Source organism: Agelaius phoeniceus, chromosome 4, assembly GCF_051311805.1.
Source record: "Agelaius phoeniceus isolate bAgePho1 chromosome 4, bAgePho1.hap1, whole genome shotgun sequence".
Taxonomy (NCBI): domain Eukaryota; kingdom Metazoa; phylum Chordata; class Aves; order Passeriformes; family Icteridae; genus Agelaius; species Agelaius phoeniceus.
This window is the reverse complement of record NC_135268.1, coordinates 65,074,637-65,091,326: the sequence shown is the minus strand read 5'-3', so window position 1 is coordinate 65,091,326 and position 16,690 is coordinate 65,074,637. Positions and strand designations below refer to the sequence as shown.

Below are 16,690 nucleotides of genomic sequence, written 5' to 3'. Positions count from 1 at the left end.
AGCTGCTCTCTGTGATCACTGACCTGAGTTTTCCCAGGGTTTAACTGGCAAGGCTTTGTCCTTGAACCATTTGATTCCTTCTGATGCACTGACTCTGGGGGTGCTCTGTGGATGGACCATTTCAGAGATTTTAGCCAGTAGGCTGAAGGAGTGTATTTTAAAATGTGTTGACCTTTTTCTTCATGGTTTATGAGTCCAGCATTTTTTTGTGCCTCATGAGGGACAGGCCTTCCTGCAGGTCCATGTTGGACTTATTATTTCCCCAAGCTTTTACCTGCAGAGTTCCCTGATGAGAGTATTGCTTTAAAGACAGGCAAAGTAATTTCTTTTTTAGGTGATGCTTATGTAACACTACAGGACACAGAAAAACAACTTGTGGCATCCAAGCATGGTTTTGATTTTTAGTAGTCTTGGTTTTGTCTTGAGATGGTGCAGTCTCTAAGGACATACAATGCTTTTCTGAGTTTTTGGAGGGAAAATACAATGCTTTTCCACTTTGTGAGGTTTAATGTGCCTGTAGAGACCTTTCCCTGGGCTCTGTGGTGAGGCCATGGCCTGGTCTTGCTTCTGCTGTTCTTTCTTCTCCTCTTCCAAGACTTGCATAGGAATAGCTACTGTTAGAAAGCAACCAGGTAAAATAATGTGCATGTGTGTGTATATATATAAGTATGAAAACTGCATGTATTTATATGTGTGTGTGTAAATAAATAGCAACACAGATGTTGGCTCTGTGTCAAGTTCAAATGAAAACCTTATTCACAAGATTTGCTTACAGTTTTACTGTAGTTTCATACTGAATTGAGCAAATAGGAAAGAAAGAGAGTTGATTTTTTTACCATTTCTGAGTGCACTGCAATCATATTATGTTAATAATCTAAACAAAAGCTGATCTTGCTTTCTCGCATTGTAGCACTTTGAAAGTATTGAGAGGCATCTGAATTATCTTTAAAATGAGAATGATTCCAGAAACTTTGGCTGATTCCAGAAACTCACACTGCCTGTAGTATTTTAAAGGCTTAGATGGGAACTTGTATGTGATGCCTGCCTTAAGGAGTTCTCACTTATAAGATGAAAAAAATATAGGGAGAGGCAGAGTAGAATATAGCACAAAAATGTTTCTAAAACATTTACAGTAATGAGCTGTATACAATACTCTCAAAATAATCCTGATAGTTCTGGTGACTGATATTCAGGGTTCTCTTTTGCTTTTACACTAGAAGAGGCTTGAAAATGTGTATTTTTTTCAAACCAAACACAAGTAAGTGTAAGTCTGGTCCTGCTTTTGGGACCATGAATTTTATTACTGAGTGTCTGGTTCTGCCATTCCAGGGGGTGTTTTCTTTTGCTTCAAAACAAAAAAAAACCCAAAAAAACAAAAAACAAAAAAAAACAAAAAAAAAACCAAAAACTTTTTGGACCTTTCTTTCAGCTTTCATGTCAGGATAAATGACTCCTTTAACCCTGCAAGGCACTGCAGAAAAAGTACATTAATTTTTTCATCTGGGGGTCTGCCATGCCCCAGTGGTTATGGCTTTTACCCTGAGGCTGGAGGAGGGCTGGATGTCAATTGTTGTTATCTGATAGCTGTGTACAATACCCAGAGAGGCGCTGGCTGGATCAGAGGTCAGGGATGAAGCTACAGATCTGTTGATGGGAGAATTTGGCTATTGTGGAAGCAGGTTAAAGCAGGGATCAACACAAGCTACAGGGGCTGGTAATTGGTGGCTGCTTGTGGTATTCTCCAGATTTCAGGCAGGGAAGATCAGAGAATTCCACAGGAATACTTCATGTAACATCAAGCAGCTCTTGTCAGCCTTGCTCCTTTGTTTTCAGGAAGGCAGGATGTTGTTTTGGAAAACACTTATTGCTGTTTTGCTAGGCTGGTTTTTACAGCCAAAGAAATGGATAAAGGTTGGTCTTGTGTCATTTATAGAGAATATCTGAAGCCCTTGTTTCTCTCATGTGTGTTGGGTTGTCCAGTCACTCCAGCTTGTGTGCTCAGTGGTCCTGCCAGATCAGCACTTCACTTAAGTTCTCCTTAATGGATTCGCAAAAAGTGATAAAACACTCCAGAAGAGGCCTCAAGGAATGATTAGTTTAATCTTCAATTAGTTCCTGCTGAGACTTGATGAGAAATCATTTGACAGAGTAGGCATGAGCTTTAATATAACCTGCCTGTCCAGTTATCATGAAGTGCAGTGTGCAGAGAGGAAAGAAGCTGCAAATGGAGAAAACCATGACACGAACCCTGAATGTTTTAGACTCCTGTGATGCGTTTTTGGTCTGCTTGAGTGGCTTCAGCCCCTGGGATGTTGCTACTGGGCATTAAAGTCAGTGTGGGGAATATTTTCATCTGTACAGCTGGTGAGATGCTGACAAGAGGCAGTTGTACTTTTTCAGCCCTTGCTTGGCAAGGTTTGTGGATCAGGCTGTTGAGCTCTTTTAAGGCCACAGCATAAGAGGAGCTAAAGCCAGTCCAAGTAGTTTTTACAATAAGGGGAGTGAGGTGGGGGGAGAAGAGAGCTGAATTTTTAAGTCTTTTGGAGTTGGCCAATTGCCTCTAATAGCAGTTGCAGGAGAGTGCCTCCCCTGGGAAACACACTGTGTCCACACTGGTTTGATTTTCTGTAAATTGTTCAGTCTTGTTTCTCTGCAATCACATGGTGGTTCCTTGTTTCTTTGTTTAGGTCCCTTGTCCTATACTCATTAAAGCTGCATTTTATAACAAAAGCATCCCAACCTTCTGAGCAATTGAAGACTTGCTAAGAACATGGGGATCCTTCTGGCTGTGCAGAAATCTGTCAAGTGAATGTTCAGGGATGAAACAAAATTAGAATTCCCTGGTGCCATTCACATCTGCCACAGGCTCCCTTCAGACAGCTTGTCTGTACTTGCATCTTCACGCTGTGTGTCTCCTGGGTGGTTTTAGGTTCCATACACTTCAGGTCTGCACTTCCCCCTCAAACATCCCAGCTAGGTTTCTTATTTAAGCTGTATATGCCTGGTCCCCTATGAAGCTCAGCTGGAAACAGGTTCAGCTCTCCAGGACTGAAAATCCATAGCTCTTCAGTTTTGTTACTCTTCAGAAAAATCTTTGCTGACCTAGTGAAGGCAGTTTCTCTGCCAAAAAGAAGTCATTTGAGTGCTTGCTAATTTGCCACAGGCGAACTGAGGCCAGTTAATCCATAATTTAAATTAATCCTTTTGATTGCATAATTGATTCAGCTGAGAAATGGATGATGGCAGGTACACTGTCACTCCTTCTGGTGTAGTCTTAGCTTTGCTTGCATCCACATCTGCATCAGGGGAAGTTCAGATTGGACATAGAAAGGGGCTCTTCACTGAGAGGGTGGTCAGTCACTGAACAGGCTCCTGGGAAGGTGGCCATGGCACTAAGCCTGGCTGAGTTCAAGGAATGTCTAAATGATGCTCTTGTTTGCTCTTGTTTTTGGTAGTCCTGTGAGTAGCAGGGAGTTAAGATCCTGATGGGTCCTTTCCCAATTGAGATAGTCTATGATTCTGTGAATAATCCCATTGCACTGGGTATTTATAGCCAAGTAAATGATGCTGTTTTCCCTGCACAGACCTGCACTCGGGGCCCATCCTCCAGGCTACAACACTGAATGCCACCTTGAATGAAAAGCACCAGGCAGGACTTTAAAACCACTGGTGTTACTGGACAGCTGGTCTTGAATCTAGAGAAGTTTGCATCCAAATGTGGTTTGTGGGTGTGCATTAGTTCAGGGGAATTTATGAAAGGAGGCAGATGGGCTTCCTCAGGCTGACCAGAATGCTCCTGTGCCAGCTGGGAAATGTGTCCTTGGGCTGTGGGCTGATGGGTTTGCTGGCAGCATTGCACTGCAGCCACGAGAGGAAGCAAGGACACACTCCTTGGTTTAGTTTTAGCCAGAACAATGGAAGATAATGCCTGGATCAGAGTGGCATGCTAAAGCTGGAATATAAACTGAACCCTGGTGGGTGGAGAGTGACTGGAGCAGAGTAGTGTGTGATAAACAGCAGGGAGCCAATGTGAGGGGAAAACAGCTGGGAGAAGCCAGCAGTCAATGAGGAACATAACAGCAATTGCAGTGCAGGCTTACAGTGAAGGCGGCGAGGGGAGATGTTGGGTCCTGGCTGGAGGGGCACACTTGGAGGTGAGAGTGGTGGATGATCCCTCCTGGCTGTCCCTGGGGATGACCAGGGAACAAGACTCTATCCTTTAACCAAGAGGGATTGATGCCTTAAGCTTTAGCTTTGATATTTTCCAGATTCTGTACTGCATTAGTATATAACTCTGAACTTCATATAAAGTGTAAGCAAGTTCTCCTCACAGTTCAGTCAGACAAAACAATCATTTTCCAGCCCGAGAACCAAGGACACCATTGCAGCTTCAGGCCCAAAGAGTATAAACAACAGTGAATTGAGGAGAACAATCTGGGAGGATGGCACTTCATAATCTGCATCTGTAATTGGACAATGAATCCCAATTTGGTAAATGGACCAAAATTTATAAAAGTGTGAAAACTCATGACCTGGGGTCCATCTTGGGTGTAGCCTTAGCCAGGCTGTTGTACTGCCCAAGGTGTATCCTTTGAAGGCCTTTTAATAGATACTTATTTTATTCCTTTAACACTGTGTAGCCTCTGTTCTAGGTAGCCTCTGAAGGCATCAGGATCACAGGACCCCAAATACTGCAAACCTCTGTGTTAAAAGGGGCAATGTTAGACATGCATATTGCAATAAACCTTTCTACATTGAGATGGGTTCTCCTGCCTATCACAAGAGCTGAGAGTTGATGCTTAAGTTCCCAATCCTGTCTTTATTTTGGAGATGCTGCCCAGTGTTGTGGTAGCTGAAGGATTTGTGTGGATCACCTGCACAAAGGCAGAAGTCATCCTTCTGGTGCAAGGATTTGCAAACACAGACCACAGAGGACTTCATAGACCCCATCAATAACTCTCAGGGGAACTTGACTCCTCTGAAAGAGTTTGAGCATGGCATTGGGAATAAAGTGTAGTTCACTCAGAAGATGTATATGCTTCCAGTGTCAGGACATGGATGCTGTGGGATGGGTGATGTTGCTGTCAGCCCATCCCAGAAATGGCACCTGCCTCTTTTATGGTCTCAGCTTCCATCAGCAACCATTGAAGTAGATATGCTCTATGCTTGTTTTCTATCACAGCATGAGGGTGCTGGTGAATTTGATTTTTTTAATGTTTTTGGCAGCTCTCAGGTGGGACAGGCTTTTAAGAATACTCTTAAGAGTACTGTCTGAACTTTGTAGGTTGCAACACTTTTCTTGAATTTCCATTCCTGAGGCTGCTTTGCAGTAATACCCAAACCACCATTTACATTTTAGTATTTAAATCTTTTATGAACTGATATGAAAATCTCCAGTGCCCTAAATATTTTATCTGAAATATTTTTTTAAAAATCTTTAAATTTTCCTCTGAGGGGCTTGAGAGCTGAGTGAACCTTTTTAGAGGAAAGGCTGCAGCTGGGGGTAGGCTTGGGTCCCCAAGCAGAAATGCAAGATAGGCAGGAGCTTTTCTGACTTTTCTCCATTTGGCAGGCATCTTTGGATTTTAATGCTTTTTATTTTGAAAACCTGTGGGTGATTAAACTGCAGAGCAGCAGGAGCTAATCCCAAGGTGCGAGGTGTTCCCAGGAGCTCACCTGAGCGCGGCTGTGGCCTGAGGGCAGCGGGGACAAGGGGCGGCTGCGGCCTTCCCGCGTCCATTGCCAGCCCTGGCAGGGAGTCAGGGACACACAGTGAGGGGATGCACACAGCTGGAGGTGGATGCAGCCGGCTGCCAAGCCAGTAGCAGGCTGTGAGCAGCGAGGCCGGGCTTCTGGCAGCGAATTGCCAGCAACTTGCACTGCAGCTCCTCTGAGGTGGCTGGAAAAGGGCCCACACGCTCTTCTTCGGCAAGAGCAGCGAGCTGGAAGCCGCTTGTGGAAGGCAGCGCTGCCGCTCGCTGCCAGACCCGCCGGGCCGGAGCCCCGCGCTCCCGAACCCGCCGGGATGGAGCCCTGTGCTCCCAAACCCGCTGGGCTAGAGCTCCCGAACCCGCCGGGCCGGAGCCCCGCTCGCTCCCGAACCCGCTGGGCTGGAGGCTCCGCGCTCCCGGCGCTCGGCTCCCTCTGCCCGGACCGGGGCTGGCCCCTCGCTGGAGGATCGATCATCGATCACCTCCTGCCAGCCTTTATGTGAACGCCGCTGCCTCTCACACTGCAGCGAGCGCGGGGTGACACCGGCGGCGCCCGTTCGCTCCTGCCGGGGCTCGGCGATTCTGTCTGCGTGCAGCCGCAGCAGCCGATGGAACAGCGGCCGATGGAACAGCTGCCTCATCGCCGTGTTCGTGACACGGCTTTTCCCTCCTGCCCTGCTGAGTCATGGGAACCGCACTCGGCACAAGGCACATTTGTGCACAACAGGGATTATTTTTCTTCTTTTGTGTGATATATCTCAAATCCGAACTGGATTAACTCACGGTTTATGTCTAAAGCGAAGTGTTTAGGACAGGTTCTCAGAGGAATTTGCTACTGGGAGAGCAATATTTGCGTAGCACTGTAGCAGCAGTTTTTAATGAATTAGACACTTTTTAGCATGTAATTTGCTCAAATGTGCTAAAAACCAAACCAGGCAGGAGGACTTACTGACTAACCCCAGTAAGTAAGCAGGGCCAAAATAATTTTTTTCAAGTGGGATTTGGGAAACCATTCATTGGGAACTGAGCGATTGTCATTGTAATATGATTTGTTGCTTGCTTGCCAGAAAAGGAGTATGTCTGATACTACATTCTGCAGAGTTGTTCCATATGCTAAGGGACCTGCAAATTATTTCGAAAGAGTAAGGAAATCTAGGAAATTCTCTGTTTGTTATAAATTGGGAGTATGACACATGTAGAACTGATGTACTTTGTTTTCAATATTATATAACTAAATTTTAAATAATTTGGCCTGTCTTTTCCTGTATGCTTGAAAATTTGGGAACATGTGTGACTCAAAGTCCATCTAGTTTGGCATCCTGCCTGCATAATATTGCCAGACATTTGGGCAGTGATTACTTGTACCTTCTGGACGTAAGGGATTTTTTTTCCCCCCTCCAATATGCTAAACTAGGGTCTGCAACACAAGTGTCTGTGTTTCTGCTAAACTTTAAAAAATAAAGTAATTTCAAAAATCTCAGTATTGTAATTTTTAATCTAATTACTATGAACATAGCAGTCTGTACCTGGTTTCTCCAAACAGTGAATTCTCTAGGTTCCCTGCAGTCCATGAGCTCCTTCTTCTAAAGCCCCATGTAATTCCAGTTCTCCCCTTTGCCTGCTAATGCTTCCTGATCTGACCACAAAAACTGCTGAAGCCTCATTTCCCAGCTTGTCTGCATTCACCTCGCTGTCTCTCGCCACCCTCTCTCCAACTGAGTGTCAGTGCAAAGCTGGCTTCCATGGTTACTACTAAAATAGGCAAAGGAGATATTTTTGGTCAGAATCTGCCAGTTCAGCAAGATCAAAATGCTTTTGGGAAATGTTCTGAATGCAGTGAAATTTAAGCAGGATGTTTCTTGCAAAATGAAATAGAAAACCCACTCCAGCTTCCTGCAGCTCACCTGCACCTTCCCAGAACACAATCCTTGTGGGCTGCCCAGTGCCCTGCTCTACCATCAGAGAGACCTGTCACTCAGTCCTGTGGGGCAGGGCTTTTGGGTGGAAACCTTTATTTTTCTTGGTTTTGTTCTAAGTGTTGTCAAAATCTTCTCTGCCTCACGTCAGCCACGTCAGCCTTCCCTTCAGCCAGCCTCCTGCACAGCACCCATTTCTGTTGTCAGAATTCTGTGCAGGTGCTATTTATTTTAGATTTTCATAAAAGCTATCTAGCCATGCAATGGCCTTTGCTCAGTGATGTGTTGCTGTCGCTTGTCTCTTCTGGTCTCTCCTGTTTGTTTCCCTTGTGGCATGTCCCAATTAAGTTGCAGGGCCTCTGAGGAAAGGGATTGCCCTTTTTTATGTATCTCGAGACAGCTACTGTTTTTCCTCAGCCTGAATTTTTTTTTTTTGTTCTGTATTTGTAACAGACCCTCCTGCAGTTTGGATACCTCTGGGCTTCCTTTGCAAATGCTGCTGTATAGTAAAAATTCCCTCACAGGCAGTAGGATGCACGAGCTGTGTCTGTGCTCCACAACATTGATCTGATGGCTCTGTTCACATCCCTGTGGTTTTCTGTCACTTCTGAGCCTTTACAAACCCCCATGACCCCATCACCCAAGGACACTGGCAGACTGCACAGTGCAGGGACCTTGCTGGAGTTCCTTAGCCAGGCACCACTGCCTGCAGGGTGCTTCCCTACCTCTGGGTGAGCTCCTCATTCCCAGCTCCTCCTGAGCACAGCAGCTTCATTGATGGTTTCATGGAGGAGAAAAAAAGGCAGCTTCTCCTCCTGATCATCTGTCCCAGCCTATCTTCTCTGGCTGAGCTTTTCAGAAGTATGGAAGAATATTTCCTATACTGCACAGAGTATTTCACAGAGTATTTCTTCTCTCATAGAGGATCACAGTATCACAGAGGATCCTGAGTTGGAAGGGATCCACAAGGATGCACCCCAGGACATGGATGTCCCTCCTGTCTGCCAGGGCACTGCTGACTCATGTTCAGCTTTTGGCACTGACCAGGACTCCCAGGTCCTTTTTCACAGTTGCTGCTCTCCATTGCCTCATTCCCCAGCCTGTCTGCACTGGCATTGCATTTAATCATCTTTGCAAATTGCAGTAGGCAATAGTAGGAGATACTAAACCCATAATTCTCTGTTAGACTCTAGAAAGTGGGCCTTAGCCCAGTGGATAGCAAAATGTGGGGCAGGAGGCAGCCTCCCAACGCAATGTGGCCTTTTTGAACTTACAAAATAGTATCCCCCTGCAATGCAAACTCCAAATGCTTTTAGACAAACATGTACACAGTACTGCACCCTTCTAAGCAGTTATCAAGGTGTGTCTGCACTGAAATTCCCAGAGAATGCTCTGCAGTTACTGTCCAGTTCCAAGATGTGTTATTACCCACACGTTTTAAGCTCCTGGTGGGCCAGACCACAGGATTGCAAAGAGCAGTGACCAGCCTGTGCTTTGGACAGCCTTGCTTTTAACAGCTTGCCCCAAACACCAAGGGTGAAAGCAGCTTTGGTTGATTGGTGGGTGGGGTTGTTTTTATTATTATTATTATTATTTTTATGTAATCAAGACATTACAAAATAGTCTACTGAGGTACCCATGTGTTGTAGAGTTGGACCTGTGTCTTTGAGGGGTGATGCTCCTTCAGCAGGAAACTCCTCCTCCTGGTGTCACTGGTGTTTGCTGCCAGTTGGTATCGAGACTCTCCTGAACCCTCCTGAACCAAAGCAAGTGTTCTTCCATGTCTAAAAATCCCTAACCTGTGTGTCAGCATCCCTGTTGACAGCTCCCGTGGGGATTTCAGACACAGAAGTACATTTAGGAGAAGTTGGAGAAATCTCTTGTGTCCTTAGTGGAATAAATTCTGATTTGCACAGAGGTTTCTGCCTGGCTTCTACCACAGTCCCCATCAGCAGGATGGGACATGCTCTGCTGTAATCAGGGTGTAATGGCTCAGTTTGTGGGCTGGGCTCTGGTGCTTGAGCGACTGGAGCCGTTATTCCCCTGCAGGCACAGGGGAAAACACCATTCCCTAAAACTTGGCTGAAGGAAGTTTTATTTGGCATGCATTAGCCCACCCTTGCAAAGCTGAAGGCTGTATACACAGTCAGTTAGCAGAGATCACCTGAGGTTTAGTCAACAGATATGTAAGGATTAATGGAGTTGTCTAAACTCTGTGAGAGCAGCATTTATAGGGGAACTTCATTAGATCCACAGCTGCAAATTATAAACCCTTCTACCCTGTTTGAGGTTTGTTATCTTTAGAGATCACCATGAAAGGTGGAACAGCTGTGAGAGCTATTATTCAAGCTGATGTATAATGATTGCAAAAAAGGTAGGGTGTTTAGACAGATGATATGAAGAACAGATTTGCAAGAAGATCTTTAAATTCATATTCCTCTGAGCTGGTGTGCATTGAAAGGAAAGGCACAAGTGAGATACTCCAGCCCAGTGAGGTGTTCACAAGAATATCTTCTGAACTTGTCACTGCCCATCAGAGGAGGGGCTGGGGTGAGCAGGAGAGTGGAGGAGAACAATTTTCCCCTACAGAGGGGAGTCATGTACAAAGGTGTACTCAGTACCTCAGTTTTGTATGTCAGTGGTTTCCAAGACTTTAATATCCTTATTTTATTGATGAGAACAGTTGCAGCTTCAGTTGCTTGCATGGTGCTTGGTGCCAGCTTGGTCCTTGATTTGGAGGAAGGTAATGCTGGAGGACTCTGCCATCAGGTGTTAGAGGGGACAGCAGGAGGGCTGTCAGTGCCCTCAGTCTGGCAGAGTACAGCTTGCCATGTCAGCAGGTATTCTGAGTTTGGTGACCTGCCAGTCTTTGAGGTGGATGACAAATCTTGACTGGCCTCTAGCTGGAGAGGGGTAAGAAGCAGCCAAATGCTAATAGAGCTTCTCCTGCCACTGCCCTCCTCCTGGGCAGGGACTGTTCTTGCTGACACAGAGCTGCTCTTCCCCTGAAAGGTTTGCTGGTCTTGTCTTGGCTGTTTGTCCAGGACAAACAGCTCCAGGGCTCAGAGACCAGGACAAGGGTTTAACGATGCCTAGGGACTGCACAGATCTGCAGAACATCAGCAGAGGCACAGCCTAGAGAGGTGTGTTTTCCCTCCCCTGGCTCTGGCAAAGACTGCAGGAGTTATTTGGGGATTAAAAAACTCCTCTTGCTTTCAGACCCATGCAGGAAAACAGTCTCTTTATCAACCACTTGACACATGGGCTTTGGCAAGGCAGAGGAGGCAATGTGGGGTCTCCATAATTATTATCAACGATTTTCTAAGGGAGGAGGGGGTAGAACCTGAGTCCTTGAAACTTAGATCCCCTTCAGGTGCTGAGAGGAGGGGAATAAGAGAGGTATTATTAGAAAGCATTTCTTTTATTTAGCAGATGTTAAATAGCACTATACCACTATATCAATCTGTCAAGTACACTAATAGGAAACAGCATCTAGGAAAGTTGAGATGTGAATTTCACAGGGGAACAATTGCCCCCCTTCTGCAGGATCCTGGGGTCTGGGGGCCAGCACAGAGCACAAGGAGCAGGCACACATATGCCAGGCACATGTGGATGGAGAGGGGAAGGAAAACTTGTGGACTATGACAGAAAAAACTTGGTGCAGCTGGAAAGGTTTTCACCCACCCTGTCCTCGTTGTTGTACTTGAAACTGGATTAAAAATATCCTTAAAGCAGTGACCACACATGTCTTTGGGTTTTGACAAGTTGACAAGTTGTGTGTGCCATGCTATGGGTTTCTGTAGTGTTAACCGGCATTTTCACAACATAGGTGGTTTAAAGTCTGAGGGAGAAAAACAGACCTCTAATGGATGATTAAAGGTTGAACAGCAAGCCTGGCTTTACATTAATGTGTGTTAGCTCCCAATCAGACCCAAAGCCATGGTGTTTTCCTCTTGCACTCTGTACTGCTTCCCTTGACCTGTCCTGGTGATGCCCAGCAGTGGCTGTGACCACAGGCAGCCGAGGTTGGTTCGGTTTTATTAAAAGAGCTGCCTGAAGCCCAAGGTTAAGTGACGGGAATTTCAAAACAAAACAATAAATTAATAAAATGAATGTGTCATCAGCTGATCCTCTTCTGACCACCATCTGTCCCCTGATCATGTGACGTCTCCCAGCTGGCTACCCAAGAGACAAACCATGCAAGATCATCATCACAACATATGCTGCTATTTACACATTTTTAAAGGTAATAGTTGCTAGGCTGTCATATTAGTAGTTAAAAGCAGTTATTTGGAAGCTAGAGGATTTTTTCTTTATTTCTCTCCTTTTTATTTTTCCCCTTAGGAAGGCAGTGACTCAGCAGGTATATTTCTGACAGAGACATGTTCAGGGTTGGATCAGTGGAAGTTCCTGTGTAAAGTACATGTAATTCTACCCCCTCATACCCCCACCTTGTTCTGTGGTATGCTGTTGTGCCTTTTGTAATATGCAGTAGAATAAATAAAATAGAAAGAAGGCAATGGTCCCACAAATGTCACTAGTGTACCTTTTAGGAACATTATGTACTCTCTTTGCCATCTCCAGGATGCAAACCAAGCTCTGCATTTTTTAACTATTGTTAAGATCAAGGATGTGGTTATGAGAAGACTTACAGTTTATAGGATACTTAAGCATTGAGGATTGAGGCACGGAACATTTCCTGGGGATTAACGACTGACTGGGTGAGCCTCGGGCCATTAACCCCTGCCTGCCATTAATCTTCAGGAAATGCCCTGCAGTGAGGTCGTTATTGCTGTTATATGCTGAAACACAAAAATAATAATAAGAAAGGTCCGTGGATTATTTATTTATATTTTACATAACACAATTCTATTGGGACTGTAGGAAATGAACATCTTTCTATTTAGCTGGTGGTAAGCTGGAATTAATGCAGTTCCAGCATCTCACTCTTTTGTGGAAGATTATTGTCAGACTGCAGGAGTGTAAGTGGGGCAGGATTTGGCCCACTGCTTGTATTGCAGTGTTTAATACAATGAATATGCCCTGCTTCTCTGATATTACTGCTGGCACAATTTAGCCCTATATAAAAACCAGCTCAAAATGCTTGTTTTACAGCAAAGCAATTTATTCACAGTTCCAAGCATCTCGCAGCCTTTTTTTAACTCGTTGAATAATCCTTTTAGGTTGCCCATAAAGCAGGTGAAATGCTTCTGCTGCAGTCCTAAGGCAGAACACAGGCTGCATAAATAGCATATAAATTACTAGGAATACAAAATACACATACAGTAATACATACCTACAAAGGCAAATTCATACTGACAGGACTGCAGTGTGTGCTTATCAGCAGCAAAACATCTCGGGGAAAAAAAAAAAGTGGCTTTATATTGAAATTTTGTATATATTTCTCTCTATTTAAACACTTAAATACTATTTTTTGCATGTTCTAAAGCCCAGATGCAGGCTCCTTTTTAATGAGCCTGCCTGCTTAAACATTTATTAGCTTAGAGATGTATAGTTTTCATAAAGCTGGCTGATTCTTTTTGCAGAATATCTTTGCAAAAAAAAAAGCTTTTTTTTTTTTTGTGTACATGGCCTCAGTCCTTGCAACCTCCTAGAGAGTCTGTCAAGGCACAACTTAAAAGCTCGTTCAGGCGACCATGACCCCCTGCTAGCAGATTGTCTGCCTAAAAGGTAAGGGAAAGCTAAAAAAGAAGTAGAAACTTAAAAGTAGCTTCTCAAAGGCTGCATAGATCTTTTTTTTTTTTGTTAAACCTAAAGTGTTTAAAAGCTTTAATATTGATGGCCTGTCAACTTTGTCCTGATTCTTTGGCTTTCAGTTAAAAGGTTTTTGTTGTTGTAGCTTATGCAGTTGCTCTGTTGCTATGGAAACGTGACATCAAAATGACGTTTCTCTGTTTAAAAGCTTTTAACTAAATTCCTGCCTGTCAGATGTAGGCCCCATTTTGTGCACTCAAGCTTCAAGCTGTTGCAAAAAGGTTTCATATGTTCTGTTGTCATTCAAATTCTTTATCCACATATGCATGTCTTGCACTACAAAAAACCTAAACTAAAAACTCAATCTATATTAAGTGTCCTCTTTTAAAACCCTTTTAGGTCAGTCAGCAATGGCTGCAGCAGAAATTCCCAGTTACATTGTCTCCTCTCAGACTGAGAAACACAGGAGGGCCAGGAACTGGACTGATGCAGAAATGAGAGGTTTAATGCTGGTTTGGGAAGAATTTTTTGATGAGCTGAAACAAACTAAAAGGAATGCCAAAGTTTATGAGAAAATGGCTAACAAACTCTTTGAAATGACTGGAGAAATTCGCCACGGAGAGGAAATAAAGATAAAAATTACAAATATGACATTCCAGTACAGGTAAGCTTCAGTTCATTCTTTTTATTTTAAGAGATTTTAGCAGGGACGGCGCAGTGATTTTTGCCTTTCAGCAAGAAGTCTCCTGGAGGAAATCTGTCGATAAAAGATTAAAGATTGTTCATATCGCTTTTAAAATTCTCTCTTGCCAATGCTGTTACGTCATTGTTAATTTGTCCCCCCCATTTCATGTCAAACTCTGGACAACTTTGTTGCTTTAAAATTAGCTGGCACTGTTATGATGCAGAGGGATGGAAATGTGTTTAATGGGGAAAAGAGATTTTTTTTTTTTTGGTCTTTGCTGAGGGGACTGATTGTGTTAGCTTGGCAGCCAATTCCTTGCAGTGAAACTCCTGCAGTTTCAAGTGGCCACTGAGGATCGGAATTGCAAGGCAAAGTTAAAAAAAAAAAAGAAGAAAACTAGAACAGAATAATGTTTGGGGGGGCTGATGCTCCTTGATTTTGGTCTCGTGAGTTGAAGGGTTACACTTCACGGGGCCAAGAATAATTGAATGTCTTATTACTGAGTGACACACATTGCTATAATTATAAGCAGCAGCAGTGAAAGAACTATTATATCTGCAGAGAGAATCAATGTGCACCGTCAATACTGCTCCAAAGGAGTCGGGGGGAGGGCGGAGGTGTCTATGAGGGGATGATAAAGAACAGGCAAGCAGTCAGGAGGGGAAGTTGGCTTCAGAAAATGTGAGGCATTTGTGGATTTGTTGTTTGCAGGGAGAAAAATAATTAGAACTTAACAGAAATATTTCCATTTTTTTTCCTCCTTTTTTTTTTTTTTTTTTTTTAAATTCTTATCTCTGCGAAGCACAAACTGCCTCATACTGGAAATCCTGAGTGGTGATTTGAGCTAGGTGCTTGTAATGCAAGAAAATCAAATATGTGACTCTTTTATTTAATCTCTCCTCAAAGCTCATATTAATAATAAAAAAGGTTATTACAGCAGGCAACCATGTTAAAACTGCTCGCTTTTCTGTAAGGCACCCTTACTGTATTTAATGCAGAGACTGCTCATCAAATAGAAAACTAGGGAAAATCCTGTAAACCCCTTAACTTTGAATGTCCTTCTACATTTCTATGATCCAAAAGCATAATGTTTAACATCATTTGCCATAATATTAAACCTGATGTTTTGTGGCAAATCCTAACATCTCCAAAATGTTTTACCAACCCTGCTGTAATCTCTCCAGTTTCCTTCACCCAGACTGTAGATGAGAAAGCTGGAAGTAAGATAAATTTTTGTCCAGCATCACCCAGCAATTCCCACTCAGATGCAGATTTGGGAGTTGCAGGCTAGCAGGCTTTTGCTTAGTCTGCTAAATCTGCAGTCCTCCCTGCTGGGAATTGCATCTCGGCACTGAGATTTCACAGGTGTCTGTAGCAGCAACACTGCGCGATAGTTAAGTGCTGTAATTGCCAAGTGGAATAGGTTATTTCTGTCAGCCTTTGTTCTAAATTTACAGTGTTGTCATCCATCAGAGAGTCTCATTTTTTTCCTAATTAATGTTTTTACTTTAAAGTTGCGCTGGGGGAAGGGAAGAAATAAAATCACTCGCATGCATGCACAGTGTGTGTGAGAGAAACCACACTTCTAAGAAATATCCTTCTATTTCTGTGAACTTCTAAGATTGCTTCTGTTGCATGTTGTCAATCTGCTTTCCTATATTGCAGTGCATGGCAGCTCCCTGCTTATTGATTGAGATGCTAATTTAGGAGAGTTAAAAACTGCCTTGTGCTGTCACAGAGCTGTTTCATTTTGTGCTCTGGAATATAAAATGCATCTTCTTGTTTTTTGTTCACATGCCTGTGTGCTTTGCTGTCGAGGTGAGGTGGTATGGAGAACAGGGGCAAGCAGAAGCTGTTACTCACAATTTCTAGATTTCTGGGTACTTTTTGGTGGTGTGTGAGGATGGGGAAGGTTGTGGTGAAACTGTAAATTATGTGAGTGGCCACCGACTGCTGCTGGCTTTGCTGTGAGGCAGCCGAGTGTTAGGACACTTGAGGAAGATGCTTTATAGGACACCTGAGGAAGGTGCTTTACATCACTGCATTTCTGAGCATCATTGCTGCCCTGTGGCACAAACTGGAGAGGAAGGTCCTGAGAGTGGGATAATGCTGTATTTTGAGCTAATACTTTGTAAAGATTACATTGGGTTAGAGCGTGTGACATGGGAGAACTCAGTAGCACCAGTAGCAGGAGTGAGGAGGGCTGTTCTGCACCTAGGAGCTTATTTCTGCACCCACTTCAGGATCCTGTACTTTAGGCAACTCTGAACAGTGCTGCAGGGGTGGAGTGGCCTCTACTCTTCCTTTAACAGAAATAAACTGCATTGATTATTTAATCAGATCATATTATTTACCTAAGTGTCACAATTTCATAAAGGAACATAAAACCTCTGTCAAACAAATGATTACACATACATATATGGATGAATACATATATGTACTTTTTCCATAAAAAGAAAAAGCAGTACTTGAATATTTCTACTAGTCTTTTTAACCAAGTTCAGTTTTTAAAAGTGCTGTCACTGTGTGGCTTATCCTGGGACATCTGTTGAAATAGATATTGATGATCTGAATCACGCAGGGTGCTGAAACAGAAAGCAGTGAACATGTTTATAATGGTGCTCTCCAGTTTGAGGATCCCATGGCATTCTAAGAGGCAGTTC

At 43.7% G+C, this 16,690-nt stretch overlaps 1 protein-coding gene across 3 annotated transcripts in view; it reads left to right on the top strand.

Annotated features, from left to right (window-relative positions):
* The first annotated feature begins 533 nt into the window (after window positions 1–533).
* MSANTD1 (Myb/SANT DNA binding domain containing 1) overlaps window positions 534–16,690 on the top strand; it is a 33,241-nt gene continuing 17,084 nt past the window's right edge. Inside the window, exons 1-2 of one of the 3 annotated variants that reach the window (XM_077177773.1) lie at window positions 534–632; window positions 13,742–14,006. In XM_077177773.1, coding sequence (XP_077033888.1) covers window positions 551–632; window positions 13,742–14,006 — 347 coding nt within the window. In that variant the 5' untranslated portion in view covers window positions 534–550. Of the gene's footprint in view, window positions 633–13,198; window positions 13,319–13,524; window positions 13,624–13,741; window positions 14,007–16,690 lie in introns of those variants that run through there. The other 2 variants (XM_077177774.1, XM_054633513.2) reach the window with 2 other exon arrangements.